Genomic DNA, 14,855 nt, shown 5'->3' with positions numbered 1-14,855 from the left:
AAAAAAAAAAATGTTGTTAAACAAACGACGTCGTTCCCTAGCAGCCTGTATATAAAGACCCAACCATATAAGCGAGGGTTACGTCTTAACTTTCTAGTCCCGCCCTCTCAAAGATCAAGCAAAGCAATCAAACGGTATTTTTCTTAATCTTTATCTCTTTACTTTTCAGTAGTTGGGGTTCGAATTCGAACTCTTTATTCTTTTCCATGGTCATATATGAATTGTAGTCGATGAACCAAAAAAACGATGTTTTATGGAACACTTATTTGATTTCTTCTTTGGAATTGTTATGGTGTTATTAGTCTAGGGTTTATCTTTTCAACCGTAGCTATTGAATCGGGAGTAGCATGGGCAAATGAGGCATGGGGCTCATATTGGAATTGGGATTCGAAGGAAAGTCGGGATTTTTCAGGACTGTTCATTAGGGATTTAAATTTCAGTGAGCTATTTCTTTTTGGGCATTTGAATTAGGTTAAACCCATCGGGCATAATTGTTAAATAAAAGTACTTTTTTCTTTTTGGTGATTCATTGATTTGCTATGAGTGATGGGTGTTTTAAATTTAAAGTAAAGGTGACTACAATTTTTAGTTATGCTATATTGGTTAGTTCCATAATTAATATATTGTTTACTACTGGTATTCTATCGTCAGGTACTGAAATTTAGATTTTAGATAAGCAAAATGAGTGGAGGTGGAGAGAAAGGGTCAGCAACTACAAAGACCCCAGGAGATTTCCTCAAATCAATTCGAGGGCGACCCGTTGTTGTTAAACTGAATTCTGGAGTTGATTATCGAGGTCAGTTTCTCTATTTCCCATTTCCCCTCTTTAAATTTGATGTATTATCTTCTGTTGTCTCTATGTGTCTGTGGCTGTGCTCTGATGGGGGAGAGAGAGGACAAACATTTGAGCTACCTTTTTTTTTTGGGAGCATGGTGAATGGTTCATGAAGACCAGCTCTGCTTGCTATTATGGCTAGTCTTTGATGGAAGTGTAACTGCCACATAGCAACCATTTTTCCTTTTGAGGGATTTCAGATAATTCCAATTCTACTGGCCAGTTAATGTTTTGTGTTTAAGTGCTTAAAGGAGCTAGAATATGGTAATCTTTGAAAGAATACCCCAATGCATATGTAACATAAGCAATATACACATGATTCAGCAAGGAAAAGAAAAGAAAAAAATTCATGCCTTTATTTATCTCGTTTTTAATATTTTGGACACTTATTTTCTCATTCAAGAGAACGTTTTTATTTTTTATTTTTTCCTGAAAACGCTTCTTGTGGATTCAATGCAAGCTTATAGGTATAATTGTCACTGATGCGTCACAAAATCTTTCAAATGCTCTCTCTCTTAGTTCACATCCTCTCAATCTGGAAAGGGATTGACTTTGTTTTTCTTTGGTATTTACGTGTATCTCCTTCATTTTACAAGCTGCAATTGCACTGAATTTTTACAGCAAAATCATCTCCAAGCATGATTTGTTTTAAATATATAAAATTTCCATACTAAATCTCTTGCTGACACATTTATCATCTAATCCTCCGTTTATATATTGCCTAAATTACACTTGCCTGTCATTTATCAAATGTCTGCAGTACATTGATCACTCACTGTAGGATATATTATTAGCAATTTTTAGATTGGGTTCAGGCATTTCAGACACCATTGCTTTCTCTCTCTCTTTTCCCCTTCACTCTGCCCGAGTTTTTAGGGAAAAAAGAAATTAGTTAACATCGTGCCATCTAGTGAAAATAGGTGACATCTATCCTCCCTTTTTCTTCCTTTTAGCTTTTAAGGAAGGGGTGAAACAGACATTTTTTCCAGTCCTTTGTGACATTATGAAATTGGTTTCTCAAGGGGAAGAAGGCCATATGCTGGTTTAGTATGGTAGAAGAATCATACAATACTTGATACCCGTAATCAGTAGAATCAGACCTCCACCTTTGACAGGTGGAGAAATACCACTTGGCTACAAAGGCCAGTGGCAACTTTTGGCGTAGATAAACATCTGACTGATGGTTGGTGTGCTCCAATTGGTTTAGTACAGCATGGACTATGGAACTATACATTCATTAGTTATTTTGATATCTTTGATCTTTGTGTGCAGGTATTCTCGCGTGTCTGGATGGGTATATGAATATAGCAATGGAGCAAACTGAAGAATATGTCAACGGGCAGTTGAAAAATAAGTATGGCGACGCTTTCATCCGCGGAAACAATGGTACTTTAATGGATTGACTCGTTATTTCACTGTTACTCAACCATCTTTTTGGCCCGTGCCATTATTATTTGACTAGTTTGATAATGATTGGGTTTTCTCTTTGTTGATGCAGTTCTCTACATTAGTACATCAAAGAGGACACTAGCAGATGGGGCTTAAGTATTTGAGTTTTTTTTCAAGACATGTGGATGATGATGATCTGCAGTCATGCCTTTTATGTTTGTATTGTAATTTAAGATATGATGATATGGATTTTGGACATGAGAATTAGATAGACCTACTCTAACTTGGACAAATGAACCTTTTGTCATCTATTATGTGTAATGCGGTGAGCTATTGAATGTTTGATTTGAAGACAGTGAGCTATTGAATGTCATCTATTGAGTTGAATGATAATATTTGCAATATTACTCCTTTTACACTAAATAGTTATTCCATGTTTTTGAGTTCAGACATGAGCCAAATTACATGTCTACTGCTATAAAATGTTTGAGCTATGAAAGTATTATGATTTAAGCTTGTTAAGATATGAAAGTATGTATGAAAGTTTAGCTTGCAGAAGTATGTTTATGAGAAAGATGTTTAATGATTTGAAGGATTATGTCTTAAAGAAATATGTTTTTATTTTATTTTATTATATATATTTTTTCTAAATGCTCACATAAGCGAAGAGAAAATGGTGAGGGAGATTCGAACTAGTGACTTTTGCTTCATGAGATGCAATCCCTAACCGATTAAGCTAAGTCTCGGGACCTAAGGAATCTGTTAATTAAGATGAGTTTAAGATAATAAAAGAAACGTTTGTAGTTTCCCTCGCGGGAATATTACTATACTCAGCTCATAATTACCTAATAAGATATTAGTGATGGCCTTAAGTAAGTAGATTTTCCATTCCATTTGAGTTTAGGACAAATGAGTTAAAAATAAATTTCATTTTGGACTTCTAGCCCGTCAAGATGTTGGATTTGAGATTAGGGCCAAGTAGGCATAAATTTTGAACAATTGGGACTTTGGGAGATGAGATTATTATGGTTTTAATTATGGGGATTGATAAAATAAAGTATAAAACCGGATCAAGATCCCCAACAATAGCTGGAGAATTGCCCATCAATTTTTTTTAAAATCTTGACTATTGAATCTCATTCAAAAGTCTAGAAACTGCCATGTGTCTCATTAATTAAAAACTAAAAATATATTATTTGAATTTTAAAAAGAAAATATAAAACAAAATAATAAAAAAACAAAAAAATAATAAAAATATATGGCCACCCCCAAGAACTGGTTGGGGGTGGCCGAACCACCCCCTAGATGCCACCCTCAAGGGCAGGTTGGGGGTGGCCTCCCATGGCACTAGGGGGTGGTTCGACCACACCCCCAAGGGCCAAATCTAAAAATTTCAAAAATCAATTTTTTTTGGATTTGGCCCTTAGAGGTGGCCACACCACCCCTAAGGACCGGTTGGGGATGGCTTTGGCCACCCCATGGCCCTTGGGGGTGGTTCGGCCATAGGGCCAGCCACCCCCAACCAGCCCTTGGGGGTGGATGTCTCAGGTGAGGTGGCTGACCACCCCATATATTTTTTAATTTAAATAATATTTTATTAGTTTTTAATTAATGTGACAGGTGGCAGCTTCTAGACTCTTGGATGAGATTCAATGGCCAAGATTTAAAAAAATTTGATGGGCAATTTCCCAGCTAATGTTGGGGATCCCGATCCGTATAAAACCCAGCACGTGCTGACAATAAATTTGAAAAATATATTATGACTTTACTCTCTCTCTCTCATACATAATATGAATTTGAAATATAATGATAAGATTACATACAAACTAATCTGTATTTCTACATTTGTTTGCTTCTCGTGATCAGCAAGTGGTAAATACTAATTAGCATTTCTACAAGTGAATTTAGTGTATTCTGTGCATGATTCCAAACTAGAGTTAATTGTAGTAAACCAAAATCAATAGTCACTTAGTCAGCCCCTTTTCATCTTAAAACATCTGTTTCCAACCAATAGGAATTACTTGAATAGCAAAATTATGCGAAAGAAAGTTGCCAACCATCCACTTCTCCTAACATGTATCAATATTTAATTGCTCAATACACTGTCGTATTGCCATGAATGTAAATCTATACAAGAGGAATTGAAATATGAAGAATTTTAAAAGATGGGGTATAGACAAAGACCATGTTGTTTCCACATACACATTCATTTTCAAATAATATTGTTTGTATAAATAAATGAACACAAAGTACACATGGACAATAGAATCCTCTTAGGGTCTTGTAAACATGTCATAAGAAGGCTAATGTCATTAGAATGTTAACAGTTGAATGTAACAAATACTTGTTTTCGAATAAACACATGCTTCAATAAGTTTTTCTATAAAGAGATGTGGATGCTTCATTTGTAATATACATCAAGTTTTTCCCTCCCTCCTTATGCTCCATCACCTGCTCCTTATGAAAAGAAAGAAAGTACTGAAATTTCATCAAAGATGCCTCTGCAACCTAGTTATCATCCAGCTTCTATATATGCCTTAGAGAAACCGCTGTTAGGTATATATATCAAATTCCATGTAGTTTTTTTTTTTTTTTTTTGATAAATGTTATATATCAGATTCCATATAGTTTAACATCATCAATCAGTTCAATAACCAAATCAGGCTCTCGTGTTGCCATCACAAGCATTTCATGAGTCTGCTCATCAATGTATCAGATCCTAGAACTGAATTCAACATGGCATCTTGGTTTATAACTTAAAGTCGGAAAGAATTGCATGCAGACTACTCTCTGTCCTTAAGGATACATAATCCCCCCCCCTTTTTTTTTTTTTAACAATTCCCACGATTTCTTACGAAGGCAGTGAGCTTGAGCTCACATTGATTTTTTTTTCCCTCTAAAAAAATTGAGGTATTTTATTGATACCCTCATATTCCTATGAATATACAAAGTGTATTCAGTAATGGGGGGTCATAATAAACCGGAGCGCCGACCTGAGAACGGCCCCAGTAAATTCTTTGCAGCTATCACTTTACTGACCAACAATTTCCACTTTGCCTCATCTTTCTTCATCTGCTGCTGCATTTTTTCCTTGAAATGCCTAGAACATGAGAGAAAAAAAAGAAAATGTTATTAACATAATCATCAGAATTTATAATAGGTGAAACTTGCTACTCAAGGTAAATAGAACTAAGATTGGAGTTCTGCCATTGTCAGTACTATACTCTGTTCAAAATTTAAAAGAGACCAGTAGGAATACAAACCGAGTCCCTCATGAGATTTGTTCAACTCCTGGAGTTTGTCATTTCAAATTATGTTCGTATGCAAGTAAATTGGACTATCTAGAATGTATGGTAATTTACTCTCCCCTGAGAATGAAGGCAATTGAGGTAAAGATGGAAGTTTCATGCTTACCTACAAAGAGGGACCTTGCAAGAATCAGGCTCATTGCACATGCGAGAATGCAATTCAAGCAGCTGCCACATGCGCTTGCAGTGAACACATCCACCAGGAACCCGGGTCTTACAACTAGAGAAATGACGGACTAAAGTCTCAAGTCCTTTGCAAGCAGGAAAACCACAAGCAACCAGACTTCCTTTTAGAACCTTGTCACGAGGCCCTATTGTTCTACACCCATCCCTGCATATGTGAAGCAGGGCTTCCATCGCCTCATGCAGTTGGAAGTACACCTTTTTCTCTTCCATTTTCTTCGACCGCTCTTGTTTGCTCTGAAACAAAAGATCAAAACAAAGATCCTAAACTTTAAGACTGACCGAAAAGAGTAAATATAGAATAAATGGATAACAATATCACCTGATTGACTTTATTATTAACTCTATGAAGTCTGTGCATTAAAAATTGTTGATTAATGCCATATATGTGAGCATGTGTACTCATACTAATGTGTCTAGATCATAAGAAAACCTTAAATGAGTCAGGAATTATAGCAGTTCTTGGACTGGTAAGCCAAAGATGATTAATATGAGACAAAGTCCAGCTGATAATTGTCAAGAACATAAGACTTCATATTCAACAATGGAAAGTTAAAAGGTGCCCATCGGAAGAAAAGAGTACAAAACCTTCTATACTAATATGTGAAGAAACATAGCTCAGAAATAAGATTTATTAAATATAATGTTTCTGCGCCTTCTTCATGACAGATGTAGGTTTTGATGCAACCTTGGCATGTTTTCTTAAAAAGAAGACAGAAATAAAATAAACTGGTTTGAACAAAGAACAGGAACTGACTTACGGAATCTGCCTCAACAACGCACTCTAGAAGCTCTTGTTCAAGTTCAGGACTAGAAAGCTTCATTACTTTCCAAGCTTCAGTTGAAGATATAGTTTTGAAGTCCCCGACAATTATACGAATGCAAATGAGGGAGAGCCGCGGTGCATCACAGTTCCTTGCCAATTGAAGCACATCTATCACGTTTTCTTTGGTCAGCCAGCCTTGCTCCAGAACATATATACAAACTCTTTTCAGTGATGGAACTGAGTAGGAGTGTGACATAACCAACAAATGGAGAACAAACTGCTTCATTTCTTCCTCTTCATAGCTGCATTAGGATATTTAAGAAGAAATAACTTTTGAGAACTTTAGCCAGAATAGCTACCTGCGAGTGAAAATGGGGGATGCAAAAGGACACCTCCAACCTACCAGGATGAGTAAAGAAAACGAGTGAAAACATAGACTGCTTGAGAAGGCACCCCAGGAATCTTGATGTATTTCATACCATTCTTAACTTTTGCTTGCTGCAGAATATTCTGCAGCACTGGTGATGCAACACTCTACACAATGAAAAATACAGTGGATAAGCCTTTAGCCGCAACCCTCCTCAAAATTTCCTCAGCAACCAAAATATAATGATATGGGAATTTACATGTGATGGAATTATATTTTCATTAGTTCCAGCCTCTCTTTTTTCAGCAATTTCTTCAATATAATCTTTTCAAGTCAAAAAATTCGCGATATTAAGGCATGGCCTACAATAGAAATAGGGCTATTCAAATTTAAAAAGAAGGAAAGGCAAAGTTCAGTAACTCACCAGAACACTGGAATGAGCCTGAATATATGATTTGTCCTCTGTAATAATATAGACATCTGAACCATATCCTTCCTTGAAAAGCTTGTCCCATGTATCTTTTGTTTCCTTTGGGACAGAGCTACGCTCCGAAAGCCTATTGGAATATTTGTTTCTACTACATGATTTACCAGGTAGAGAAGGTGGGTTGGGAATATTACATTTAGAGGCTACAGAAGATGTGGAAACTTCCAGCACAGGTAAAATTTCGGCTGGATTATCTTCCTCTAGGTGTATATTTAAATATCCGCAGAAGGATTCACCAGTCGAGGATGGCCAGGAAGAGTCAAGGTCCGGTGAAGCCATCAACTACTAGGGGTTTATGTAGTATAATTATCAAATTTCAATCAAAGATCTGCATAAAAGATAGAAAGAGATTAAAGAAGCAGTAATTCATTGTAAATAAAGAAATAATAATTCGCATGGTATTTAATGATGACATTAATTTAACAATGAACATGTCTGAAACCAATCTATATATATAGTTGCTTAAATGGTATCTCAGGGTTGCATCATATTGTCAAACTTCTTCAGACAAGAAAATGGCAAAAAAACGTAAATAAACAAAACAAAAACCCCTATGGTATCAAACAGGGAAAGAATCAACTGCATAGGTCATCCTGTATGACTTGCAGAACATTCACAAAGTTGCTTTGCTTTGAGGTTACAGGTTTCTTCCATGCCCACAAAGACCAATACCGGTAAATCTTAAACCCATCAGCCAGGAAACTTCACAAGCTAGGAATACCAAACCCTGAAACCCAGATAAATTACTGAAAATTGTATGAATCTATCAAAGGTCTTACGTGTCATTCAAGGAACTCTGGAGATTGAAATGGGCAACAGCCTTTATCCATTATAGTAACAGCACTGAACGTGTACGCCCCCCCCCCCCCAAAAAAAAAAAAAAAACGTAGATGTATTAAATTAAAAAGAAAAATAGTAGTTGGAGAATGAGATTGGCCAAAGAAACAAGTGTTAAAGACAAAAATCCACACTCACGTATATATTAATGACTAAACTCGCAAATATTACGTTTTTCTAAATGAACTCGCAAATGTTACTCCATGTATATTAATAGATCAAAGCAACATAAATAAATAAATAAATAATAGAGATAAATAATCGCCGACTTACACAAGTTATTTTCTTTTCCTTTCTCACGGTTTCTCGGCAGTCACACACACACACACACACACACACACACATATATATATATATATATATATAGAGAGAGAGAGAGAGAGAGAGAGTGAGAGATGGTAACCTTCAGAAAAAGGCGCAAATCTTCACGTAATAAAAGGTTCGAGATTTGCGCGAGTTTTTACGCGGGGTTTTATTGTATAAAACTAAAGAACCTGAAAAAGTAATTAAAAAAACAAAAGAAAAAAAGGGAAATAATTAACATAAATCCGAACAAGAAGCTTCGGAATTCTTCACAATAATTAAAATCCCAATCAATGATATTCAAGATATTCAATAGCCAAACCGTCCTCATGTAAAATTCCAAATCATATCTTAGCTAAAAATAGAAACTTAATTCAAGTTTTCGGAAAAAAAAAAATCGATGGGTATCATTTTTTTTTTAATAAATAAAAATCACAAAATAACATATAGAAAAAAAAGCAAACCAAAATTACTCTGTTCTTCTTTAGTAGAATACACCCATCACAAAAATAATTTAAAATTTCATAAAAAATTAAACAAAATAAAAAAAGCTAATCGAACACTTGGAGGGGGTACCTTACCTTAATGTATTGAAGAAACATAGAAACAGCAAGTGATTATGGAGCTTTTGGATCGAAAATTGTTGTGGGAAACGCATGAAAACGATTTGGGTTGTGAATTTGTGAAGCTCAGAGCAGAGTAACAAGACAGAGCTTCTAGAGAGAGATGGACAGAGAGAGCGAGGGATGTGCGCCTACAATACGGGGCAAAACGAGCGTACTTTGTCCGTTATTTATTGGAGAGGGAAAGATAAAATCCTTTGGTTGTTTCTTTTCGTCATCTCACGAGATATTGGTTATTAAGGAAAAATATCGAAATTATTTTTTAATCAAATAGATTCATATGATTGAACACTTTTTAAAATAAATTCCTTAAATGTTTTTAATAGAAATTTTATTATTATTATTATTATTTTTTGACATGTCCACACAAGGAAAGGGGCAGCGAAGATTCGAACTAGTAACTTTCGTTTCATGAGGTATGGTCCACAGCCGATTGAGCTATCCCATGTGGACGAATGTTTATTATAATTCTTTACAAATTCACACATCAGTCTATATTCTATGAAAATAAGTGTCATGTAAATTATTATGTTAATTTATAAAAAACTCGTAGCAAAATATAAAAGAATATTAATTATTATATCCTTAAAAATAATATTTTAAAAAGATTATTTGATTATTTTTAGGTGAAAAGGGCTACATATGGAGGTCTCCATCATGAGAATTTTTTGGATTATCTTTATAAGATATTCTCTTTATCTTGACAATAAATAAATTATTTTTAATAATTCCAAAATATAGTTTCTAGATAAAGAGCACTTGACAATATACTTGGCTCTCAAGCACCAAATCCCTTACTCCTTACAGTTCTAACTGCTAAGTGCTAACTTCATATAACATAACCAGAAAGAAAAAGAAAAAACATAACCAGAAAGAAAAAGAAAAAAAAAAAAAAAGTAACTGATAGTTGATGGTTGGTGATGGGTTCATGATGAGTTGATTAAAGATACCACCTTTGGATAATTGATAAAGTTTTTTACTATTTTATTTTTATTTTTTTTGGGAAAAACAGGTAGAGGTACCCAGTGTAAATTTTGTCAAATTACTGTCTGATGTCTATATTTTATTTATTTATAATTGTAATTAAATAGATTATTTCGATAAATTTCTAATGATGTTGTCAGACTGTCGTGTCATACTCAATTAAAAAGTGACACGTGACAATTTTAATAAAATAATCAAAAAGAAAAAGAAAAAAATTAAAATTATTAATATAAAAAGAAAAAGGACAAAAGGTGGGTTTTTTTTTTTTTTTTTTAAATATTTTATATTTATAATTATAATTTTTTTTCTTTAATTTTTTTTTTTTTTATTAATGGAAATGGAGACTCGTAAGTTGTGTTGCTTTTTGATAGAGTATGACATGACATGACATAACGATAACGTGGACAAAAGGAACTATTTGATAACAATTGATATCTTAACTTAAAGTAGTAAATCAATAAAATTTAAATCTTAGAAAATGATTTGATAAAAAGTCATACATGAGGACCTCTTGAGATTTCTTCCATTTGTTTTTACATGTGGGTGAGAGAATTAGAAATAACATTTTTTTTTTTTAAATTTTAGTTGTCACATTTATTTCTAGCTATTAATTATTGGTCTTAGCTAGCCTCACTTGTATTTGATTTATTTATGAGAACTTTGATATATATTTAATGCTATTAATGTTAACAGAAAAACTAGGAAATGGAGTGTATCATGTTCCTTCCTTCCACCCTGTAAATGGGAAATTTTTTAGTCATTAATGATCAAGAAGTTTTAAGCTCCTGGCTACCCTTTATTGCTTTTTATTTTTAATATAGATAAGTGAAACAAGACATTATAACAGCAACCTAAACAAAATAAGAAAATTAGAGATAACCAAAACAAATACATAAAAAAAAAAAAAGAAAGCACACTATCAATTGCATTATTAATCCATTTCATAGCTCCAATGGAAGAAGCAAACGTGAATACTAACAATGCTCGTTATAGGTTTGTAGCGGCTCATGATGAAAGTTGTGGGTGTAAAAGAAGGCACCAAAGAATTTTTAGTTTCAGGCCTAATGTAGAAAGAGTTGGAGAAACTAAAAAATATATGTATGGTCGGTAAAAGAGTCACTACCACATATTGTGAAAAAAGTTAAAAAATTAAAAAAAAAAAAAAAAAAAAGGCTCTACAAGACTAGAGCGGAGGTTGAGAAGCTTCAGATCCATCGGAAGGAGCCAAAAAGAACGGTGATACGTGTAGCTCACGCACACCAAGCCGGTGTGTGGCAGCAATGATCGTTGAGAGAAAGAGGAACGGGCGAATTAAGATGGTTGCGGAGGGGTGCATGGTTTGGGTGGATGGAGGATTCAATGGTTGATTTGCAAAAAAAAAAAAAAAAAAATCTCAAAAGATATAATGCAGTAACTAGTCTTTATTGCTTTAATTAGAAGTGAGGCATGGTGAATAAGTAATGTAAAAAAGAAGAAACAGGGAATAGAAAGAAAAAGAAGAAGAAAAGCGTGCAAGCAAAAGCTACTTCTCAACGCCCACCGCCAACGGGACTTAAATTTCAGCGGCTACTGAATTGTTAGGTATATATAATAGCAGTAGCGCTCTGGTATCACGTGAAATAGTAAAAGTTACACCCATAATTTTCCCACTAGTGGTTGCCAATTTAAGCACAACTATTAAAACTTTGTTGGTAAATAATTGACATGTTGTATTTTTTCCACCTTGTGTCACATGCACATGTTCATTCCCATTATTGTCATCAAACACTCGCAAATCTTTGTTTTTAGGTAGCCATACAAGGCAGAGTCATTGTGATGTAGATTGGAATGCCTCATCTGCAATTTCATCTGCAGCCTGTTCGGACGGTCATCAACTCGAGAGTCCTCGTTTGGGGTTTGTCTGTTGTAAGTATGAACGCCTTATGTTATTTTTGTATTTTTAGAATTACTGTTTGTGGCCGTCTTCGGACAAGCTCCGTAAAATCGCAAATTCGAGTTAGTTTTGTATTATCTTTAGGGTTAGGATTTGGGGGCTTATAAATACATGTTTATAGCCTCCAAAAACGTAGTTGTTGTTTATGAATCAGTTTTTATCAATGAGAATACTCAGAGTTCAGTTTATTCATTTTTGTCCTTCAAACTTTAGATATACTCTATCTATTATTTTTAGAAGAATTCTTAGATCTTTGATAAACTGATCAAGATCTAGAATTACCTATCCGTTCTTTTCTTTGAAGCGTTATGTTTGCGTTCGAGTACCAAAAGGAGTGGTTCATAATGCATGGGTGAGCGTTAGACTTAGTGCCATTCACATCAGGTTTAAAGTTTAAATTTTTTTAAATGCAAACAATTTTTTTGGGATCACGCCAACGTCGAAACCAATTCTCGCCCAATTCGTGTGAGGAGTGCCTTGAAGTGAGTACACGAAATAATTCTACGTTTTCCCGTCTCTTTTTTTTTAAAAAAAATAAAAAATAAAATAAAACCTTTCTCCTCTAAATGAAGAAAGCTTTGGGAGTCCCTATCCGATATTTACCAATTTCACATCCATGTTGCCCACGAGCTATTTACTATTTGGCCATTTTCTTTGCGAAATTGGATATTCGGGCGCATGAGAAAGGAAACCTTATCATCAGCTATTCAACCGACACTTGGTTTGGTTTAGAATGTTTTGGTTTTAAAATGTTAAAATAGTTGGAATAAAATTTTGCAGAATGGTCCTTTCAAAGTCACAGATTCACAGGAGTCCATTTGTCAAACAGTTGGACGTACGGACGACGGTGGTAATCAATTTTAGTTTTACTTATACAACCACCAGTTTGCCAAGAATAACTGTGGCTTCAAAAATGTCGAGGAAAATATTCAAACATAACTTTGACACGTTATGTACCACGAAGGTCTACAAAATACTTTCTTATACATTTTAATATATTTTTTCCTACTTTAAATGGACCGTCACGTGTCAGTTTATATGTCATTTACATGTTTGCAAACTGATATAACAATAAGTGGCACTTGTCACGTTAATCTCTGAAATATGGACTGTCGTATAAATAATAAATTTATAAAAAAGTTATACTAAAAATTGTAATATCACAAACGTCTTTCTTGGGACTAGTATTGATTAATCAAAACAAAAGAAGATTGGCCTTGCGGTGGAAGTTAGAAAAACCTTATCATGACTTTCACATAGTTTGGATGAATTTGACTGTTATTACATTACAAGTGAGCTTCTAGCCCTTGGCTATCACTTAAGCTGCTCTAATGTATAATTCGTAATGCTTTTTGTCACGGTTTTGAGTATTTTATATCACTTAAATACAACTTAACTATATATATATATATATATATATATATAGAATAATTTCTATAAGGCCTTGACATAAATTAAGACCTTTGTACTCTCCAATAAAAGTATGGGAAATCAACATGAAACACCATAACAAAAATAAGCAAAAACTCATAATTTTTTTTTTTTTCACCAAGACCTCATATGCGTTAAAACCTAAGATCTTCTAGAATAAACTTTTTATATTCCTACTTGGACCCACCGCCAACCACCATACCCACCATCGGCTAACCTAGATCACGCCGGAGACAATGCCAACCAGTCCATATCACGTTGGCCGGTCCAGATTAGCCCAGATCTAGACGGCATCGTCATCTCTCTCTCTAGCAGTTGAGATCAAACTGGCTAGCGTCATTTCTGACATGATTTGAGCTAGCCGGTCCAGATCAGCCCAAATCTAGATGGCACTAGCATCTCTCTCTCTCTCTCTCTCTCTCCGGCAATAGAGATAGGACCGGTCGATGTCGTCTTCGACATGATCTAGCCTGGCCGGCAGCGGGAATGGTGGTTAGCGGTGGGTCTAAGTAGGAAGAATATGAAAAAATTATTCTAGAAGATCTTTTATTTTAACGCATATGAGGTCTTGATGAAAAAAATTAGGTGTTTTTGCTTATTTTTGTTACGGTGTTCCACACTGATTTGTCATCCTCATATTGAGAGGATACAAAGGTCTTGGTTTGTGCCAAGACCTTATAGAAGTTATTATCATATAAAAAAGCTATTGATCAACACCATTTCCTTGCAAGTCAGTTTTTAAGTGCGAGTTTTGTTCAAGATTTGTATGTTTTGATATCAGATCCATCTTCCATGTCACGCATTCGAGTCATGGAGGGACCTATAGAATAGAGTGGGCCACCGTAAACTTTAGACTTGGAAGTGTGGGGATATATTACGATCATAAGTGTTCTATATATCTTAAGTACAAGCTTAACTATGTATATACATAATTTTTTGAACACCTTTCCTTTACAGGTTGACTTTTTAAGAGTGAATTTTACGCAAAGTTGTATCACTTTCATTACTAAGTTAATGATATGATACAGGCTAGGCGGTAATTTGTAATATTATCCAAAGATATAGAAAAATATATATGGTTAGCTACCTGCCACAAGAAGAGCTTCAATTAGTAATTGACACTTGTTCGTCTTAATTCAATAGTTAGTAAAGTTGGGGGCGGGGAGGTGTGGTTGGGTTTTAGTGAATCATAATCGTGATGGTTAATAAAATAGGGATTAGTTTGGTTGTGATTGATAATTGATGCTACGAAAGATGATTCCTTAATTAAAAATAAAAATGAGTATTATTAAGAATAGAAGAAGTTTGAATGGAATGCCCATTCATATTCTTTAACCTTTTATTCTAAATGACAACATACGAATGACAGCTTTTTCGCTGGCATCGAATCATATTTTGTCCAAATTTTT

General features: G+C 34.5%; 2 protein-coding genes across 5 annotated transcripts; one reads left to right on the top strand and one right to left on the bottom strand.

Moving 5' to 3' along the window:
* Positions 1 to 71: 71 nt before the first annotated feature.
* LOC132178704 (sm-like protein LSM36B) lies at positions 72 to 2,579 on the top strand. 2 transcript variants are annotated; one of them, XM_059591218.1, is made up of 4 exons: positions 72 to 134; positions 652 to 796; positions 2,108 to 2,221; positions 2,334 to 2,579. In XM_059591218.1, exons 2-4 carry the CDS (start codon positions 682 to 684, stop codon positions 2,378 to 2,380), a joined length of 276 nt encoding a protein of 91 aa, XP_059447201.1. In that variant the 5' UTR covers positions 72 to 134; positions 652 to 681; the 3' UTR covers positions 2,381 to 2,579. The 2 variants fall into 2 exon arrangements, with proteins under 2 accessions (XP_059447201.1, XP_059447202.1); XM_059591219.1 differs by having other exon boundaries at positions 85 to 134; positions 673 to 796.
* Positions 2,580 to 4,868: 2,289 nt separating this feature from the next.
* LOC132179786 (BTB/POZ and TAZ domain-containing protein 3) lies at positions 4,869 to 9,223 on the bottom strand. Of its 3 annotated transcripts, XM_059592557.1 has the most exons (7): positions 9,057 to 9,223; positions 8,576 to 8,666; positions 7,273 to 7,663; positions 6,885 to 7,015; positions 6,477 to 6,783; positions 5,639 to 5,952; positions 4,869 to 5,324 (listed from the first exon to the last, which is right to left on the bottom strand). In XM_059592557.1, exons 3-7 carry the CDS (start codon positions 7,612 to 7,614, stop codon positions 5,195 to 5,197), a joined length of 1,224 nt encoding a protein of 407 aa, XP_059448540.1. In that variant the 5' UTR covers positions 7,615 to 7,663; positions 8,576 to 8,666; positions 9,057 to 9,223; the 3' UTR covers positions 4,869 to 5,194. The 3 variants fall into 3 exon arrangements, with proteins under 3 accessions (XP_059448540.1, XP_059448541.1, XP_059448542.1); XM_059592558.1 differs by lacking the exon at positions 8,576 to 8,666; XM_059592559.1 differs by lacking the exons at positions 8,576 to 8,666; positions 9,057 to 9,223 and adding an exon at positions 8,115 to 8,185.
* Positions 9,224 to 14,855: the final 5,632 nt, after the last annotated feature.

Source organism: Corylus avellana, chromosome ca4 (genome assembly GCF_901000735.1).
Source record: "Corylus avellana chromosome ca4, CavTom2PMs-1.0".
NCBI classification, from domain to species: domain Eukaryota; kingdom Viridiplantae; phylum Streptophyta; class Magnoliopsida; order Fagales; family Betulaceae; genus Corylus; species Corylus avellana.
Note: the sequence above shows the minus strand (reverse complement) of the source record. Positions and strands in the feature narration are given on the sequence as shown.